Consider the following 21032-nt stretch of genomic DNA (forward strand, 5'->3'; position numbering starts at 1 on the left):
GGCCCCGCCCCTCCCTGCCCCTTCCCGCCCCTCCAAGAACCCCGCCAGCCTCCCAGGGCCTAGTCACGCCCCCTTAGAGCCTTGTCTCGAGCCAGCGCCGCCATCTCGTCTCTCAGCCCGCCTCCTGGGAGGAACCCGCAGAGGCACCGTCCCTGGAAGCCCCGCCTGCCAGGGGGCGATCCGCCTGTTGGGGGGCGGGGGGGAGGGGCGACCCGCCGGGGCTTTCTCTTAGCCAGCCGGCAGCCCCCGGGTGAACCAGACCTGGGCTCACCTGAGGTCTGAGGGCTCCTGTCCCGCTCCCGGACCGACCACGGGTAAAGAATGTCACCCACAATCGCGCGACGGCCGTCTCTTCCCGACGGAAGAGGTACTTGTGGGCAGCAAAACGGCGCGCTGCCGCGTGTGAGGGCCAAACCTGCTGATGCGCTCCCCATTGCACGGACCCGGCTTGCGGAGGCCGCCTCTCACCCTGGTACGCCTTCGGATGTGTCTGCCGTCCCGAGGATGGCCCCAAGGACCCCCCCCCCCCACCCGATGGCTCCGAGGACTCCCCCACCAGAAACCCCCGGAAACCCTCCCCAGGACGGTGCAGAGTACCCCTGGAGAACCCTCCTCCATGAATCCCGCCAGGACCCTCTTTGAGGATACCCCTCCGAGAAGACCCCGAGGTCCCCCGATCACAACCCCAGGATCTCCCCCTGAGGACAGCCGCAAGTACTGGCTCCCAGAATTCCCCAAAGAAACCTTCCTCCTCAGGAACCCCCTCCGTGACCCCCTGCAAAGCTCCAGATGACTCTCAAGGACTACTGCACACAGAAGGCTGATTAAGTGGCGGGAGGAACCAATGCCAACTGCGAAAGCCCTAAAACTAGGTAAGCAAAATAGACCCCTGAATTGTGGCTGTCAACTCCTCTTTTATCTAGAAACTAACATTAACTCCTCTCTGCGCTTATAATAGTGAAAAGGGGAAAATCATGCTAGTTGATAAATCCTGTGTCACCTCTCAGTGATCTGGTTGTACCCTCCTTTCCTTGTTCAGTGTGGTCCACGGAAGGTATGTTCTAGAGACGCAGTAAAGCCATCTGAAATAGTGGCTTCACCTTAAATTGCTCTTAACAAGAAACTGTTGTTTGTTGTTTCCAGAGAGGAGGGGGTGTGGATGCTATAGAAGCAGCTCTACAACTAGATGTGCCCACCTCCTTTCTGGTGGAGACTTGGTTCAATGACCTGAAGTGGTGGAGGAGTTGCCCAGAACCCAAATGGAAGCTAAAAATCCGTTGGCCACCCCAGTTTTTCTAGTTGAGTGTGGGGTCTTGCTAATCTAATTTTTAAAAAGTAACCCTGCCAGGTGCCCTGGGCCCTGTCTCCACAAATTCCTGGCTGTCCACTACCACCTCCATGAGGAAATCTAAGCAGAAAAGAGGGGAGCCTACCCCAGTCCACAGAATCCCATAAATGGGGAAGTAGTGCATCTTCTGACAAAAACTTAACAGTACCTTAGTTCAAAATTTGATCATCTCAGGTCCACACAATTGAAGAACAACAGCAAATGGCCCTTCCCGCCTCTTGAAGGTTTTTCAGTCCATCCTGTGCAGTTAGTTACCAGAACTCACTTGCTTCAAATAGTAACAAACAAAAGCAGGCTCATCCCATTTAAAAGTACTTAGCAGGCCCATTGACTCCTTGACACATCACACAAAGTTACATAGCTCACTCTCAGGTCCTAACCTCCCTGCCTGGCCTCCTTTCCCTTCCCACACACCTTTCAGTGGGAGCCATCAGATTCCTTAGCCAAAATTCACGATGCCTGGTCACATCTCTGTCACTTTGCTAAAGCTGTCTCCTCTGCAAGGAAGTCCCATCTCCCCAGTCTGTGCCATTAAAACCAACCCCCTTCCTCCTTGTCCTCTAATGGCACCCCCTTCTAAGAAGGGGCTGCCTTTATTACAGCACCATCATATGGTTTTATTGTGAACACTTCCTTCCTTTGGCACCAGCCTTATTAATGTATCCCTTGAAATATGATAGACACACTAACATTTCATGTAATCAATGAATGTTTACTAACTACATGTTTGTTGAATGAGAACAAATAAACTAGCGAAAAGATTAAGTAGGGAGGAACATGAACCAAACAGATGAGAGGAGACTGCTGGGTTATCACCATCACCATCGAAGTTAGAAAGTATCTCAGCAATGTATCAACTAATATAATAAATATTTACTGAATGGCTGACTAGCCTATGGGCTACGTTCTGTGTAGTTCCATAGATTCTAAAGCATGATCCTTGCCACTGTTACATTTCAGATTAATATATATATATATTCCCTACTATAACAGAGCGGGGGAGGGGTCCCCAAAGTCCCTACAGCTCATGGTTTTTGGGATGGGGAAAGGGGATAATATAGTTTTTAAGGTACTTTGCATATCTATGGAAAGTTGGTAACTGGATAATGGCTGTGCTGCAACCCAGAGCAAAAGGGCTGTTGATAGGCTTAATATATTTTTATGCGACCCCCCAGGTAAAAGGGCAGATGATAGGCTTAAGATACTTTCATAACAATGAGTATAGTGCCCTGGGTCAGCATTTAAAATAAGGGCAGGCAGCCATAAAAGAAGAGGAACCACACAGTCTGAAGGGGTATAGACCAGAGTTGACTAGGAGGTCTAGGGTATAAGTGGGAAGCCACCTAGTTTGGAGAGAGTCCGCCACAAGGTCTGGAGTAAGAAAAAGGAGACCCACTGGGAAACCTGCCTGGAGAACAGGGTGGCACAGCTGATGAGGCTGGAATTGTGGGGACCTGCCTAACCAAGCATGGATTAGTCAGAGATGCCTGAAATGCTGAACTGTGACCCGGAATACAGAGCTGTAGACTTCTGCTTTTCTGAAAGACGGTATCTCTGACTGGCGTATTCTGAAACTGGCCTGACTTGACAAGGGGAGGCAGTAGTAAGTGTTTTGGGGTGTTTTAAAGAGAGTGGGACATAACGGTAGAAACCTGCCGTTATTCTGAATCTGTATAACTTTTAAATAAACCCCTTTTCATTTTCCACCAAACTTTTGTATTGAGAGTCATGATTCTTGGCAGTGGGCAGTGGGACCCCACAGCTGTTCCAGAACAGCATGGCTGGGGTTCCGTAACACTATCAGGCCCTATTCATAAACTATAATTTTCTTCTAGAGGAGCCTAGACTATATTAAAATGTATAAAATAATTTGCTCAAATTTCCATCTTTAGTAGAATGGCTAAACTGTTATATTCATAATTTGAATTAAGCACCTAGCTATACAATTAAAAAATATATCTATATATTCTTTACAGCAGGAAGGCTGTGTACAGTAACTCACAAAGATGTTGAAGGATTGAATTGGTACAAACCACCAGAACAGAAAGAAAAAGCTGCCAGAGCTTGGATGATCAATGGTGGTATAAAGGAACCAGAAGGGGAAGACTTTGCATATAACAGAGAACTATTACATGGTGAACCCTGAAAGCTTTATGTGTCCTTGAATGATTTTATAATCCCTTATACTGAACCATATCCTTTTCAAGGAACACTAAGGTGGGTGTGTTCATACTAAAATGAGGAAAAAGTAGGCAAAAGAGATCATTTGTTTTAAAACTATGAGACTACAATAATCAACTCTTTGTTAGTGAGAGCTAATAACATCGAAGGAAATAAGTAAAATACAGGGGGCAAGGCATTTTCCAGTTGGTAGAAAACACTGTTAACTTTCCTCATGCTGTTTCTCAGAATCCAGATGTGAAAAATGCCATCTTGTCATTGCTCAACAGAAATGGTCAAGGTAAATGGGAAGGGAAAACTTCAAAGGCTAAACAAGAGGTTCATGGTTAAAAATGAGAGTCTGAACAGTTGCATCCCTTTGATGGGCAAAAGTTGGAAAAACAGCAATCCTGTGAAATGTTTTAGAATTAAACAAGCAACAACAAAACAAGCTGTGGAACGTCACCCAGTTCCATCGTTTAAGAAATAATGTTAGGTTATCCGAGTGATTTCTGGTGGCTCTCCTGCATGCACTAGTTCGCTGTTTCCTGAAGTTGTATCCCAGAGGCAGAGCTTCACCAGGAGAGGAAGCAGTCTCTCCCAAAACAAAACCTCCCAGGAAGCAGGGAAGACACTCCCACAGAACTGCACCTATTGCGTGCCAACTTCAAAATCCTCCTGACTGAATCCTTTCTGAGAATAGCTCCTGTAACTCCTCTTGAGCAATACTTGTTTGTTTACTTGTTCTAAAGAGCAAAGAGATGACACACGACTGATTGGACAACTGGCCAATAGTGGCCCAGACAACTGCCAGGGTGAAATATGTCTTCCAATCAGAAAGAGGAGAGGTGGGACAGGCCATTCAGGCCTCAGGAGGTGAACTACTTCTCAGTGTGACTTGCCCTCCATATTGAGTGTGGCAAAATAACCTTTAGGAGTTCTAGCGGCAGGTTAACGTTTCATGCCCCATTTAACAGATTCTTAGAAATTGCCAGACGGCATGATTTACAGATGTCATAGTCATTCTTTTATCAGTTAAATTATGTTCCCCATGATGATAGTCATTTAATGACAGGAAAAAAGGAATACGGTGAGAGTTATTTAAAACTGACACTACTTGGCTTTCTACAATGATTATTTGATAGTTTAAAAGCACCATGAGATTCCTGGAGAAAACACTAAAATTTAAAAGAAAGACGTGCTTTTATTTTTTCCCTTCATATGGGTTGTTTTAAGGAACAGTAGTATTTATGTTATTCATCTAAAAATAAATCATACTATGCTTATATTACTAGCTTAAAAATAATAAGTAATATTATTTACCACTCGAATATTGTTCACTACACGAAATTTCTATTAAATTGCAATCTGGGCACATGAAATTTTTCAGATATGCTCAAACACTTGTTTTCAAAAGTTACATTAGGTTCCTTTTTTTAAATATTGATTTTAGAGAGAGAGAAAAGGGGAGAGAATAACATCAATTTATTGTTCCACTTATTTGTGCATTCATTGGTTAATTCTTGTATGTGCCCTGCCTGACCAGAGATTGAACCCAAAACCTTGGTGTATCTGGAGGATGCTCTAACCAATCGAACTACCCAGCCAGCGCCTAAAGTAATACATTTTAAATATAATTTATTATTTATTCAAATATGCTAGCCTAATATGGAGATTATGCTTATGAGACACCTTTACACACCTACTGTACTGGATGATTTTCAGAAGTATGTAGGGTTATGCAGTTTTAGATTCAAGTTGGAATTCAAGGTTGGGGCAGGACCGTAACAGTCCATTATAAATGTGGACCTCAGTACTTGAAAATCACACAGAGTAATCCTGTCCCATCACTAGCGCAGTTCTTGAGGCTAATCCCGGGAGGCTATGACAGTGACCCCCAAGGCCCCCGGTAATTTGGTAAAGCTTTATGAATGCCTAAGGGACTAGGAAAATATGAAACCCTCCTGCCCCTCCCCCACCTCCATATGCCAGATAATGGATTTTCCCTCCCCTTTCCTTGCATTTGAAACAGTTGTCCAGCAAGAGAACAAGAAGTCCATTTCTTACAAAGCAGCGCTATGCCAAGAAAGCACTCACCAGCCAATACTTAGTATCATAAAAAAATCCCTTTTGACTTCAAACTGATCATTTTGTGTTTGGCAGAAGGTGGGTACATAACAAGCACTTACTGGATTTTTTTTTTTTTTTTTTCAATCCTCAGAATAATCACAACCACCAAGATAGTACACTTAGGAGCTTAAAACCTTCTATGGAACTTTGGAAACCAGATTAAATGCCTTAGTACTATCAGATTTTCAAAGTAAAAAACTGATAGAAAGAGGAAAAAAAGACCTGGGAAGGAAAGTGACACATGCACAGATGCACTGTTCTATTGTAGAAAGTGGTAGACTAAAGAGCTACAACTAACATTATTGTTCTGGTGGTGGGGGAATAATTAATTACACAAGGATCTCATACTTGCTTCTCTATAAAGAAAGCAATCCCAGCTGTATTAAAGTCACTTTGAGAAAAGTATCTTAGAAAGTTTTGTATATTTGTATAATAATACATATTAGTACAATCCAAGTACTTTATCGAACAGGCACATAAGGCAAGTTTTTCAAACTAAAAAGGGGGAAAGCTTGGAAATAGTGCTGATCTTTCAAAGTATTAGATATTAAAGACCAAAAACAGCCAAAGAATCAAGTGCTGTATTCATACATATATGTTCATCAGACGTTGAGATGGGCAATAACTGAACTGATAACTAAACGTTGCATGGTGAGCTAGATTCTGCAGGCCACTTCCATTTGCTCCTCAAAAACACCTGGAGTTCTAAAACAGCGCCCCTTTACAAGAATCTGAGACTCAGAAAATGGCTTATTTAAGGTTGCTCAGCTAGTTAGTGGTTGAAATGAATAAGAGTCAGGATCTGAGAGTTTGGAAATTCCTCCTTAAATGAAACCAGCACAGGAATGGTGTTGGGCAGGCCCACTACTCCAGTCACGTGCAGGTGCACATAAATCAAAACCGTTCAAAGGGCCATCCAGAAGTCACCTAAAGGCTGTTGCACAGTGTCAAAAGAGGAATTCACCCAATATGAAGAAGATCTTAAGCCTAAACAATTATCCTTAGACTTTCTTCCAAATTAGATTCTCGTAAACAAAACCTGAAGTAACCAGTTGCAGTTCTTTCCTAGTTGGGACATGTGACAGAAGTTACCAGTGGAGATTTAAAAAATTAAAACACACGCACACACACACAACTGAATATACTTGATCTAAAGGCCAATGAGAACAAAAAGCTTACACCTCAAATAACCAGCAGCTCCTAGATCGGTGATACTCGTGAAATAAGCAGCACAAAAGTATTCTATTTTCAGGTAGAATCGTTAAGCATCACGGGCACGGAGCGCTGGAAACACTAGTGCACGACTAACTCAAAGAAGCTAGCCACTCAGGACAGCACGACGCGACGGGGACCCTGGGGATTGCACCCACGCCTCTCCGTGGGGCGAGGGACAACAAGGCCGGCTGGCTGGTTCCGCATTCCGAGCTCCCTCCTACGGGCCACGGCGAAGCATCCTCACTGGGTGCTGCGAACTGCTCACGCAGCAACTCTTCCGCCACGCACAACATGGCAGCCGCAGAGAGCAGCCCTTGGCCCCGCCCCCAGGGGCGGTGCGCTGGTCACCTGATGCGGCTGCGGTCTTAGGAGAGACAGAAGTCGCTGTCGCCACTGTCGCATCCGCCGCCACCTGAAGCTACCGGGAACCTCGGCCTCGCTGTCCCCTCCAAGCCTCTCGCGCCATGCCGTCGGAGAAGACCTTCAAGCAGCGTCGCACCTTCGGTGAGTGCCGCGGCCGGGCTGGGAGGACTCAGGGGCCCAGGCGGAGGTCCGAGGTTTGACGGAGGGCCGGACAGGTCTGAGGGGCCGAGACGGCGGGCAGGGCCCGGCCGGCAGTTGACGGGGGCCGGAGAAGGTTGAGGGGCCGAGCTGGCGTCCGGGGGCTGACGGAGGGCCTGGCCCAGATGGCGGGCCAGGCCCAGGAAGGCCGGGGGCTGACAGGCTCCCGAAAGGGCTGAGGAGTCGAGACGCCTAGCCGGGCTTGGGGGCAGGGGGCTGACGGAGGGCCGGGCACTGTAGGGTTGAGGTGTCGAGATGGCGGGGACGAAGCGGAGGGCCGGGTTCAAGGTTTAGGGGCCGCGAGGCTGAGGGCTGAGGAGCCGTGGGATTTGGGGTGGGGGCTCGGGGCCTGACGGGCCGCGGACGGAGTCGCGCGCCTGACTGGCCGAAGGTTTCCGGAGAGGGTCTGCGAGGGGGCTGAGAGGCGGGCGGCGGGGTGTTGTTTGTGGGGGGCGGAGCGTTAGAGAGCCGGGCCTGGGGCGTTCACACCTGGCGCCGCGACTTGCGCGGAGGTGCTGGATCGCCTTTGGCCCCTTGTCAGCCCCCCAGCCTAGGAAGTGGGGGCGGGCGGACGGTGACTCTCCCTCCCCAAAGCGCAAACCCAGGTGAGAAATGTCGGACTCGTGGGGAGGCTGTCCCAGACGCCGGCAGTGACAGGTCCTTTGACGTGGTTGATGGCTCTGTGATGCAAGCGAATCATCTGCAGGTAGGGTGTCCGGCTCGCATGTGGGCACTAAGAAACGTCAGTGCCTTAATTGAGAGGAGCGAACACCGGTGAGCCCCCGAAGCCGCCGTTTCTGCTTCCCTGCAGCGGCCAATATGGACCGGACGGGCCGCGACATCTGGAACCTGTGTGTGGCCGGAGAGCTGGGGTGCGCGCCTTCTTCTCCTGGCTTGGGAGTACATTCTTACTTTTACACCGGCAGTAAATGAAATCAGTTCTCTCCCACTTCAGACGACAAACCCAGCTTAGGTTTACTGGCATTTGGTTGAAATTGAAAGTAACATCATGATGTTTACTTCTTCACAAAAAGGATGAGAAGGAAGTGATCAGCGCTTCTTTTAAGCAAGAAAATTCTGCCATAAGGACTTGTCTCTAGCAGCCTGGGGAGAGCAGGGCGAGTAGGGAAGCACGGGGTCCCTTGGGTTGCAGTTTTAAACCATGTAGTAATCTTCTTCACGATCTCAGCAGTGATACCTTTGTCTGGATTCCTGGCCTCTAAGACGAGGTGAGCCTTCATTAGAGCTTGGCTAGGGTTTTCTAGATCTCATTATTGATAGGTATGTGATTTCTTGTGCCTGAGAAGTTCCAGTAAATGAAATTCATGTTGGCCTGCCCAGCACGTCTTCAGACAGTTTGTTGGTTAACAAGACTTAGATGTGCCTCTTTTGTTGGAAATTTTCTCTCCAGTGGCCTTAGCAAACTTTTAATATTGTTTAGCTTTTATGTGACCCGGAGAGCAGCATTTGAGGCAGATTGGCTGTATCTGGCTTCCGTTCTCACTGATTCTGGCATTTGAAAGTTAACTGGGGACATTTGTATGGGAAATATGCCCATTTTCTCATGACTGCAACTATCCTTTGCTTAAAGAATTTTTAGGTTATTCTGGAAAGATATGTTCTAATGAATTAGAAGGATTTCACCTGGGACCTGTGGCCCTGGGAGTAAACAAGCTGGAATGCCCACCTTTGCTCCCATTAGTGCTATGCTGTTGTGACATTCTTTTGAGTTAATAAAACTGTTGTAATAATCATAAGCCACATGTCTTTTCACATATGAACTGTAAACCTACTTTTGCCCACCCCATATATTGTATCTGGGCTTTCCCCTTAGTTCACCTTTCCTCCTCGCATTTTCAAGATATCTTTAGTAGTAATTTTGCAGAAAAGTATCAAATATCTTTTAATGACTGCTGCCTTCCCTTGCTCCTGATTATCGTAACAGCACTGGCAATTGACAGTTTTCGGAAATTTTTGTAGCACAGTAAATGAGGAGAACCAATTCTTTGGCGAGAACCTCATTATAGAATCTAAGACCAGACCTGGTTAGCTTAAGCAGTTTTTTCTTTCCAGTGAGTTTAGGTTAATTTAAAATTGAGTATAGTTCTATTGATATACCATAATTGAAAGGGTTGAAATGGATCAAACAACCCCTTCCTTTCGTAGCTTAAGAAACTGGGTGGAGCCCAGGAAGGTGAAGATTATGGTTCCCCTAGTGGCAGAGCATGAGCTTGTACTTCTTACCTTCTGAGATGAATCTTCCATCCTCTAGTAGGTGCCATCATTTTCAACACATGAAGTTGATCAACACTCTCAGTCAAGATGCATAGTGTATCCTTGCAGATGGTTTGAAAAATATAATGAACTTCAAAAGTTGTTATATGAACAAACAATTTTGGATTCTGTCTTTTCAAATGTTATAAAATTTCACTCCATTTTATTCTGGGGTTGGCTCGTTTATTTAAAATCAGAACCATTTCCCAGACACTGTTCTGCTGAGATTCGATGGTAAATATAGGTCTTAAGCTTCTACATTGATAATGAAAGGGTTTGCATGTCTTAGGGGAAGTTTATATGTTGGTTTAGAATAAATAGCTCTAATAGGTTGACTGGAGAGTGAGATTTATGCCAAAACCTAGGTGGCACTCCATGAACTTAGCAAGCTGTGGCACTCATTGATAGATTGGATATTACATTTGTGATTTATAGACAGATTGGGAAAATATTTTTTATGGCTCTGTTTCACTCAGTGAAATAAATCCTGGAAATTTTATGTAAGTGAAGTTTTACTTTCAGTGCTCTGGAGAATCTCAAAGCAACTTTGCAGATGATATGTTGATAAAATAAGGTACCTTAGACTCCTATCCTCTATTTTTATCTGTTTGTAAGGCTTATAAGGATTCTTAGAGACAGGAGGGAAAGGAATCTGGGGAGGCATATCTTGATGTGCATTTGGAGCAGTATTTCCATTTTACAGCCTTAATTTGTTTATTAACCATCTTCTATGTACAAGCCTGGGCCCTGGAGGAATAAAGACATGAGTAGAGCTGGGTCCTCCACTGCCAGGGCAGTTTGTTGAGGAAGACAGATGATAAACATTATTAAAGCACCAAGAAAATAATTGAGAAAATGAATTGCTCTTTTTATGTGCCTTTGATTTGTGTTGTTGGTGTGCTCCTTTCAAATGTACTGTTGGCCTCTGAACATAACTGTCTAATAAAAAAAAGTAAGGTATCAGCATATACCGTATTTACTCAATTGCTTCAGCTTCACTGGGCCAAAAGACAAAAGACATTTCTATGCTACTCTTTTCACCTTAAAGAAGTCACTTGTCTTTAATAAAAAATAATCATTTTTGTCTTCCTTTTAGGGCCATATTTTGGGGATAAGTCAAGATAAAGAAAAGACTATAGGTTGAAGCTTCACATTTAGAGTCTATTTTGTTTTTTCCTTCTACATTTACCAAAATAAGCCTGTTTCCTTGTGTGAAAAAAAATCTCTTCCTCTTGTGCCTAAATGTTTTCCACTTACCTTGTAGATTTACTAGGATAAACTTTTAAATATGGAACATATATCAGGGTATATTAAAGAATTGCCATCCATTTGCTAGAGTGAATTAATTAAATTCTGATTTCCCCTGCCTCTCAAAGAATCTCAAGGTTTTGTTGTGAAGAGGGCTGATAGCTAAGTCTAGATGGTAAAGCACCTTTTCTAGGCTAGGAGAGTCATAGGGACAGGTCTTTTTTTTTTTTTTTCTTTAAGATTTTATTTATTTATTTTTAGAGAGAGGGGAAGGCAGGGAGAAAGAGGGAGAGAAACATTAACCAGTTGTCTCTCACGTGTCCCCAACTGGGGTCCTGGCATGTGCCCTGACTGGGAATTGAACCAGCGACCCTTTGGTTCTCATGCTGGTGCTCAAGCCACTGAGCCACACCAGCCAGGGCAGGACAGGTATTAGAGCAATGAAGAGAAATCCACACCCTCAGAAGTATAGAAGGATTCAAAGGATGGTATAAAGGAAAAACCCCTCCTCCTGTATGTTTCCTTTACTCTCAGTATCCTACTAAACACTGCGTCTGACAGCAGACATATGGGGTTTTACACACCAAGCAGTTCAGCTGGGTGTCAATTTAACACTGTCTACTTAGTGATAGGCCTCAGATCCAGCAAGTTGAGGGTTCAGTCCCACAGAGTGCCCCTCCCCCACTAACACTTCAATCACTAATTGCAAGTGCAGGTTGTTAACTTATGCCTCTGACCAACTGGCTACAAATCAGAGGTTCCCACAACCCCCTTGTATTTGATTAAATTGCCAGAGTGGCCAGAGAACTCAGGAAAACCATTTACTTACTAGGTTACCAGATTATTACCAGGAGTATTAAAGGTTACAAATGAATAAGCCTATGAAGAGATATACAGGTGAGGTCCAAAGACTCCCTCCCTGTCCCTGTTTGGTGTGTGCCACCTGAAAGCTTTCCAAACCTGTCCTTTTGGACGTTTATGGAAGCTTCTCACATCGGCATGACTGATTTAACTATTGGCCATTGGTGTGATTTAGCCTCTAGTCCCCCTCCCTTCCCCTCCCAGGTAGTTAGGGAGTGGGGCTGAAAGTTTCAACCCTCTGATCACTGTTGGTCCCCCTGGCAACCAGCCCCCACCCTTGAAGGCTTTCCCCAAGTTACCACATGAATGTAAAGTCAGGAGTGGTTGAAAGGGGCTTGTTATGAATAAGGAAAGACATCTTTTTTTTTTTTAAGTATATTTTATTGATTATATTGTTATAATAGTTCCAATTTTTTCCCCCTTGCTCCCCTCCACCCAGCACCCCCCTCCCCCAGCAATCGTACATACAAGCTCTCCCGCTTCACCCTTTCATATATTCTTCTTTTTTTAAAATAAATGATTAATTATTTTAACAATAAAAAATAACAATCCCTCCCTCTCAGACTTAAGACCCTTTATAATCTTAAAAAGAACAATGGGCGAAGGTCTCGAGCTCCTCTAGCTGCTTCGAAGGAAAGACATCTTTATCACTCATATTACTTAGGAAATTCCAAGGGATTTGAGAGCTCTGTGCTAGGCCCAAATATATATATTTCTTGTTATAAAGAATTATTATTAACAATAGCTAAATTTATGTTTATCCATATGTATTGAATAAAAATATGCACTGGGTCTAGTTGGAGCGTCATCCCGTACACCGAAAGGTTGCAGGTTCGATTCCCTGTTAGGGCACATACCTAGGCTGAGGGTTCAATCCCCAGTTGGGGAGCCTATGAAAGGCAATCAATCTGTATATTTCTCTCTCTTCCTCCTCTTTCCCCCTCCCTCCCTCCCTTCTTCCCTCCTTTGTCTCCCCCTCCTCTCTTTCTAAAATGCAATGAAAAAATGTCCTTGGGTGAGCATTAAAAAAAGAATATGCATTGGTAGGAACCCATGAGTTTGCAGTCTTGTTTGTCTATAGCAAATATGTTTATATTTAGTAATTTATCTTAGCTGATTTAGAAATGGATGGGAAAATAGAAATAGAACTTGTATGTTTATATTTTATTGTGGAAATTATTTCAGTAGTTTTTATGAGTACTAAATATTTTTTTAATCCAAACCAAATTGGCAGTGATATTAGAATAAATTCATAGTGTCTTTTTTCTGGAGCCACCAGTATAAGCACTTTCTCAGGAGGTTCATGACATTGATCATATATTTGCAAATACCATGAGAATGAGTCCTACCATAGTAAATCAAGGTGATTTTTAGGTTTTTTTTTTTGTTTGTTTGTTTTTTACTTTACTGATTCTGGAGAGAGAGAAATCAATTTGTTGTTCCGATTATTTATGCATCTATTAATTGATTCTTCTATGTGCCCTGACCAAGGATCAAACCCGTAATCTTGGTGTATCAGGACCATGCTCTAACCAACATACCTACTGAGCCAGGGCCATAGAAGGTTTTAATTAATGCCGTCTTAATCACATGTTTATGGATTGCTTTATATATGACATGTTCCTCCAATAATATAATACTTTATTAGGAACTGAAGTTGGCTTGTTTTTTTCCTGTATTCTTTCCAGAGAGCCTAGTTATAATTATTGAAAATATTAATAAGTGATTATATTAAGGGGCAGAATACAGGGATATTCTCAAAAAAAGTATTCAACAGTAGACTGTGCTTTAAACTTTTATTTTGGGTACTGTACAAAATGTATTTAAAACTCAAATAGAGCATTCTTTTTCCTTGTGGTCTTATGTCGTACCAGCTGAGAGAGCCATGTAATTGCCTATTAGTTTTCATGTAATAATTGCCTGTGGCCTTGCATACCAACCTTTGCCAGATATGAAGTATTAGTGCTTTGTTTCTCTCAGTTCTAGGAGAGATGTGTCTACTGCTTTGCTCTGCCACAGCTAAGGAGAAGTGAATGCAGATATGGAAGTCACCAGCAAAAATGCAGACAAGAAGCTGTATTTGGGCCCTTAATAATGTCTCTGTCTCTTTTCATTGCAGAACAAAGAGTAGAAGATGTCCGACTTATCCGAGAGCAGCATCCAACCAAAATCCCGGTAGGTAGTTTCAGGTACCTATGTTTGTTTCAGTGGTTAATGATGTATGAAAAGGAGAGCACTGCTTAAGTATAACTTTAGTGCAGTGCTGCTGTGTGCAACTACCTGACACAGTTTCTACAGGAATCCTAATTCTGAGATATCTTAATGTAGTTTTTAATCTAATCACAATGTTTCCTTTTAAATCTGAGCTTGCTGTCTTAATGTTACACACTTCACAAATCGAATGTATTTTGGGGACAGGGAGAGAGAGGCTAGAACTGTTAGTATTTTATATATGGAAGGAAATATCCACTTTCTTCTAAAGACAGCAAAAACTGCTGTGGGAAACTAAGTAGCTCTCAGGATTTGAGCGTGACTGTATATATAGTCCAGGCTGCCTGACTTCTGATGCCCTGGAGAAGTCTCTTCTTCTTTTTTTTCTTTTTTTATTGTCCTCTTCTCACATCCATCCTTCCAGACCTCTTCTTCTGTTTGACTTATTTGCAGGTGATGGAGGAAAGACACTGCTCTTCATTGTTGTGTGTAGGCCTCAGATGCTTATCACTGTGCCTGGCCAACAGTGTGCTGTGCCCTGAGTCCTTTGGTGGAGGATCTTAAATAGGCTTCTGCTGAGGCACTATCTAGGTCTAGAGAGAAACTGTCAAAAGGAACGTTTGGTTTCAGGCAGAGGCCAAGTTCAGGCCCCCTAGGTTCAAGGTTGCTAAGTAATCTTGGACTAGTTAGTAAAATTCTGAGAGGAGCCGCCATAGCTTCATCTGTAAAATGGGGCGGGGGGCGGAGGGGGGGGGCAGGATTCCCATCCTATATGGCTGTTGGAAATATTTGCAAAATTCTGGGTACATGGTTGTTAACTCCTATAACTTTTACAGACCACTTACAAAGAAACTCCACTGCCAAATACTATAGAAGCATTCACGTTTGGCTCTCTGACTGATCATCTCATACTGAAGTGAGGGGAAAGATGATGAAAGATCCCTGGGGTTGGGGCTGAAAGGTACACAGAAAAGAGAATAAGATGGGGCTGCTCAGCAGTTTCACCCCTGTAGGATTCTGTAGTAAAAGACTTGTTCTGTTTTCCTTGGACTGGTTGGAAATTTCACAATATGTCCTTGGGCTTGGTGTCAACGTATGGCTTAGAAGTGAGCCTTCTGGGGAATTCCCTTAATTGTAAGGTCTGTCTTCACTTTTGAGTCCCTGCTGTGTCTATTTGCTAATAGGTACTACCCTTTGGAAACAAAGAGCCGGCCCAATAGTCCGCCAGGATTTGTTCCACAGACTCCTTTTGAAATGTGACTATCTATATACATTAAAAAGTCATCTTTTCTGCTAGTAGTTTCAGGGTTTATTTTTTCTTGCAGCAATCACATATTTATACTTCTGTGCATGTGCTTGTGACATGCTGAACAAGTTTGAGAAGCAGACTCAGAGCCACTCACATGTTGAAAATACGATGGGTGGATGGACAAATGATGGGTGGACAGGCAGACAAGGCACAGGCAGTTTCCTGGCCCTCCAGTCTCCATTCCCCAATGGTGGCTTTTTCTTCTATGCTCCTGTCCATAGCCCTATCATCTAAATGAAAAATTGAGATGGCACTTTTCAGAGCTAGTCAAATACCATATTCTACGAGTTATACATTTCCCAAATTAGAAGAGTTAAAGGAAAAATTTTTTAAAATAAGAACTGAAAAGGAAACTAATCATTTATAGGTGATTATATTGTCATGAAGATCACCATATGGTGAGTAGGAGCAGCTACAACAGCTTTTCCCCAAGCAGACCAGACTCAACTGAAAGCAGGAGGTACCCAAGGTCATCTTATCCAGCATTTTTTCCAGGCTGCTGTATATTCCTTTAATGGAAGGATTCTAAGGTCTTGAATTTTTCTTTTCCATTCTCTACTTCTGCTTCTTCCTGGGCCAATAATCTAAGATTTCTGTATTGTCTCTGATTTCTGCTACCACTTAACCCCAGGCAGATATAGTCTACATACTGATACTTGTGGATAGCATGCTTTTAAGACACAGCTGTAGATAAGCTCTTCATTTTAACAAGGAAGGAAGGTGATGATAGCTTAACTTGGCTTTAACACAGTACCTCATGTAGGTCCCATAGAGTGGAACAAAGTACAGATAAGCATTTTCCCTCTTCTAAAGAAACATATAAAGGTTTTTAATTCATCTCTCTCAACTTCTCATTGTTGTGACAGGGCAGAGAGTTGCTGTACATGGAGGATGTCTGTGGTACTCAGTAAAGAGATGATAATGAGTCTCAAAAGGCAGTCACCAGTCTGTGGTTGGAGCTTTTATGGTGGCTTAGAACTAGAAAAATTTTTTTCTCTTTTTCTCTACAGAAAGCAAGTATGGCAAGGAGCTAATGGATTTATTTCAGTTCATAATGTGAAACTATTTTTGTTCCCTGCATAGTTCAAGATTCTTGACTTTAATACTCATTAAAGGAATAACAAGGATATTTTATCAAAATGAAAGAAATCTTCAAGTAACAAATTTGTCTCTGGAACCAGCTAATCATGGTCTCTACTTATCAAATATTTACTTAAGATTATTTTCATGTCAAATAGAGAAACATGTCTCTAGTATAAAAAAAAATTGAGTCTTTTTACCATAATTAAAATCTTACATTTTTATTAAGGTTCCTTTCCATGTCATAGGAAATAGTGGTATTAGAACTGATATAGACAGATTCAGATCTTTACACTTTAAGCTGCTACCCAGCCTCTCTGTTCTTCTAAAACTTAGGGTCTTTTTCTGACTAGGTAGTATATTTTCATGATTCCAAATAACAGAATGCATAGCAAGTTTCTTCCTCCACCCTGCAGCCACCCTGCTTACCTCTCTGGAGGCAGCTACTTTTTCTCTTGTTTACCATTTTATAAGAGAGAGTCTAAGCTAATAAATGATCACTCTTCACAGGGGAGCTATGAGGAAACTAACAAATGTGCTGTTTTAAACCCCATTTTGGCATGTGCCAGTTACAACATGGGAAGTATTTTATTTTTCTCTGTTAATGGCTATTTTAAAATCACCTTTCTGGCTTCATTTCTAGGTGATAATAGAACGATACAAGGGTGAGAAACAGCTTCCTGTCCTGGATAAAACCAAGTTTCTTGTACCTGATCATGTCAACATGAGTGAACTCATCAAGATAATTAGGTAATCATATTTTTGTTTTTTCATTTCTTTGGGTAACTTCTCATTCTTCATCACATTTACAGATCAGTCTTTAATTCTAATTAAAATTATGCAAGCTTAGTAAAGCTATAGGATGTTTCATTTCTCAGTTTTTTAATATTTCTTACCTCCTGGATCTCATGTTCCTTCTGATCCTTTCATAATATCTAGTGGAGATGTTGTCCTTTAATAAGAAAGGTTACAAGTTTTGTATAGCAAAATTAGTAAAAGAGGATGTAGACTTGATACACAATGGTAATAAATTATACCAGCTTAGGTCTTAGTTCATAAACATTTTGAACTGTTTTTCTCACATTTTAGACACTGATGGCTCTTCAGTCACCATACTAGTTTAAAACTGGCCTCAAGAAGGTAGTAAGAATAATCTATCAAGGATTATCACTAATATTGATTGTGAAGATAATCATAGAAAATGTTTTGTGCTTTGCAAAAAGAAATATTTAGTCACTCTCAGTAAAGTATACACTTTAATTTGCCAGAAGCAGCATTTAGAAAATCTTTATGCTTTTAAATCATCTGGGGTGAGTGATATTTTTACATATGCTCCCTACTTATTGATGTATCAATATTTTTTTCACATTTTCTTTCAATAGAAGGCGCTTACAGCTCAACGCTAATCAAGCTTTCTTCCTGTTAGTGAATGGGCACAGCATGGTGAGCGTATCCACACCAATTTCGGAAGTGTATGAAAGTGAGAAAGATGAAGATGGATTCCTGTATATGGTATATGCCTCTCAGGAGACATTTGGAATGAAATTGTTGGTGTAAGACTAGAAAAATGCATCTGTTCTAGAATTTTTAAAACCCTTACCAAAAGGAAAAAAAGGGATGTTATCACCTGAGATTGATCAGTTCATCTAATTACAGATCATCAAAACAGTAGAGTTCCTGCCTAGGAGTTTTAGAAAGTTGTTTTTGTACTTCAAGCAGAAAAACTGAGCTCCAAATGAGCACATTCAGCTTTGGAAACTATATTATTTAACCTAGGCGGTCTTGTTTTCAAATTTAGAAGTTTAAAAATAAAATACTTTACATTCTGAGTTACCAATAAAATAGATCTTCAGTTATTTTAATGCTCTTTCCCCAATAGGAACTTGCATTTTGAGCATTCAGAGATAATAAGTCTTTTCTCTAGGTTCACAGAACCTACCAACTTTTTCATTGAAGGGTTTCTTCTCAACTAGAGAGGTCTCTTAAGAGGACCTTTAAGCATAAATTGTCAAGCATAGCTCCCCCAAAACACATTTGCCATAATAGTTGGCAAAAAGCAGGCTGAATAGGGGTGTGTAAGAAAACTGTGAACTGCTGTTAACAAGGTTCCTGATTTCTAGTGCATATACCCCAAGTCAACACTCTTGTAGTGTTAGGAAGTTCTTAATTGGTTTGTTCTCCAGACAATAACACAGAAAAATACCACTGCTCAGTAGAAACCCTGAATAATTTATTTTGGTCTAGTTTCTCAAAATACCCAGAGAGAAAAAGTGACATTTCTTCTTCTGTTTTGGATATTCTCTGATCAAAGAGCTCAAACTAGTGCCTGCTTTGGTAAATAAATAAGCACTTGTATCAGTTTCATTCTTTAGGATAGTGGTGGAAACTGCAGAATCCTGAAACTAAAAACATTAAAATTCAGATGCACTTCCTCTACCTTTATGCTGAAAGCTACAGATGATCCATGTTTTATGTTCACTATGTGACTATGTTATTAAAAAGTTACATTTTTAAAAGTATTTCAGTTATCACTGTTAGGTCAAACAGCCATCAAAATTCCTGCACTCTTAAGTGCATGTCAGTTGTGAAGAAAACAGTAAAAGGAGATACAGTCTCTTCACAGATATGAATGTCAAAAGTTAAACTTCTTTTCCAAGTCCAACTAGAATAACCAGTGCTTCCTACTACCTGCATGGGGTTCATTATTTACTGTTTTCATGGGCGTATCAGAAAAAGATCACAGACCACTTTAGACTACATGTAGCAGGTCATGATTTGCCCTTGTATATTTAGATGTGTATGGAATATATCAGTTAGTGGAAATTATTTACTGTAATGGAGGGATTAGGCAATATTAGTGCATATGGGCCTTCACTTGCCAACCTCCATCCCCTACTCTTTACTGCTGCATGCGTCTGTCTACATGGCTAACTTTTAATATGTATATTTTTACATATGTAATTCTTAATTGGCTTCTCTTGTTTGGATTGTATATGTCATTATATCTGACATTCTCATAACTGCTGTGTGATCAATAAGTTTCCTGTAAGAAATTCTGCTTTTTTAAAAAAAATACCATGGTGAGAGGGGTGACTTGCATCCCGTATTAGTGGGTGGTCACTCTATTTATAGGATCTTTAAAACAAGTACATTTTTAATGAACTAAGGTGAATAAAGGCACAATTAAAAACTGTCATCAAAACTCAGTTTAATGGATCAATGTTTGAGACTGCAATCCTGCATATCATCTGTAGTAGCCAAAGCCAAACAAGTACTAATATCTTTCCCAAGAAGGAGCACGCAGGCTGATTTTGCTGTGCTGGGAGAGCAGTTGAGTAGAGGGATGCCCACCTTTGAAGGTCTCTGCCTTGTCATGGGCACCTTATTAACCTCTGCTACCTGGTTGAGGGCCCTGGCCAGGTATCTTGGTTGGAGCATTGTCCCCATATGCCAAGGTTGCAGCTTTGATCCCCAGTCAGGGCACATAAAAGAATCAACCAATGAGTGCATAAATAAGTGGAATAACAAATTGATGTTTCTCTCTCCTCTCTTTTCCTCTCTACAATCAATAAATTTTTTAAAACCCTAACTTCTCCTTAGAACTTAGATGTCACAAAGTATGCAGAGGATAGATGTGGGATCTAGGTGTATTGTGGGAATAAACACTTAAAAACTTAATTGCTCTGGCCCTGCCTGGTGTGGCTCAGTGGATTGAGTGCTGGCCTGAGGATCAAAGGGTCACTGGTTCGATGACTGGTCAGGGCACATGCCTGGGTTATGGGCCATGTCCCTAGTTGGGAGCACGCAAGGGGCAACCAACCACACATTGATGTTTCTCTCCCTCTAAAGTAAATAAAATCTTAAAAATGAAACAAAAAACTTAGCCCTTGCTGGTGTGGCGAAGTGGATTGAGTGACAGCCTGTGAACCAAAAGGTTGCCGGTTTGCTTCCCAGTCAGGGCACATGCTTGGGTCACGGGCCAAGTTCCCGGGGGGTGCGGGGGGTGGGGGTGGGAGGAGTGCGAGAGGCAGGTGATTGATGTATCTCTTGTACATCGATGTTTTCTTTCCCTTTCTCCCTCCCTTACCCCCTCTCTAAAAATAAATATTTAAAAATAAAATTACTGGCTGCTGTGGCTCAGTGGATTGAGCGTCGGCCTGCGAACCAAATGTCCCTGGTTCGATTCCCAGTCAGGGCACATGACTAGGTTGCACACCAGGTCCCCAGTTGGGGGTGCGTGAGAGGCAACCGCACATTGATGTTTCTCTTCCTCTCTTTCTCCATTTCCCCCCTCTAAAAACAGATAAATAACCTTGTTAAAAAATAAATAATTAAAAAAAAAAAACCAACAACAAATAAAGGCAATGAGGAAGAAAATGTCCTTGGGTGACGATAAAAGTAAATAAAATTAAAAGTAATTGCTCTGAATGAACAATAAATAAAATAAACACAAAAGTATAGAGAGTATGTGTGTGTTGTGTGGTCACAAAGGCATACATGGCTTATGATACCTCAGTTGACTACAGAGAGCTGCACCAACACAGATAGTGTACAAACATCAGCCAAGTAAGTGGCCATTGTTATTTATGTGGAAAATGACCCAGACCCAACTCAAACTGATGTGGGCACTGTAAC

At 42.2% G+C, this 21032-nt stretch overlaps 1 protein-coding gene across 1 annotated transcript; it reads left to right on the forward strand.

Moving 5' to 3' along the window:
• The first annotated feature begins 7238 nt into the window (after positions 1–7238).
• On the forward strand, positions 7239–19603 carry MAP1LC3B (microtubule associated protein 1 light chain 3 beta). Its single transcript, XM_090260350.1, has 4 exons — positions 7239–7357; positions 13917–13972; positions 17041–17147; positions 17780–19603. Exons 1-4 carry the CDS (start codon positions 7318–7320, stop codon positions 17952–17954), a joined length of 378 nt encoding a protein of 125 aa, XP_090116476.1. The 5' UTR covers positions 7239–7317; the 3' UTR covers positions 17955–19603.
• The last annotated feature ends 1429 nt before the right edge of the window (positions 19604–21032 follow it).

This window comes from Furipterus horrens, unplaced genomic scaffold (genome assembly GCF_987537825.1).
Source record: "Furipterus horrens unplaced genomic scaffold, mFurHor1.1.pri manual_scaffold_13, whole genome shotgun sequence".
NCBI lineage: Eukaryota > Metazoa > Chordata > Mammalia > Chiroptera > Furipteridae > Furipterus > Furipterus horrens.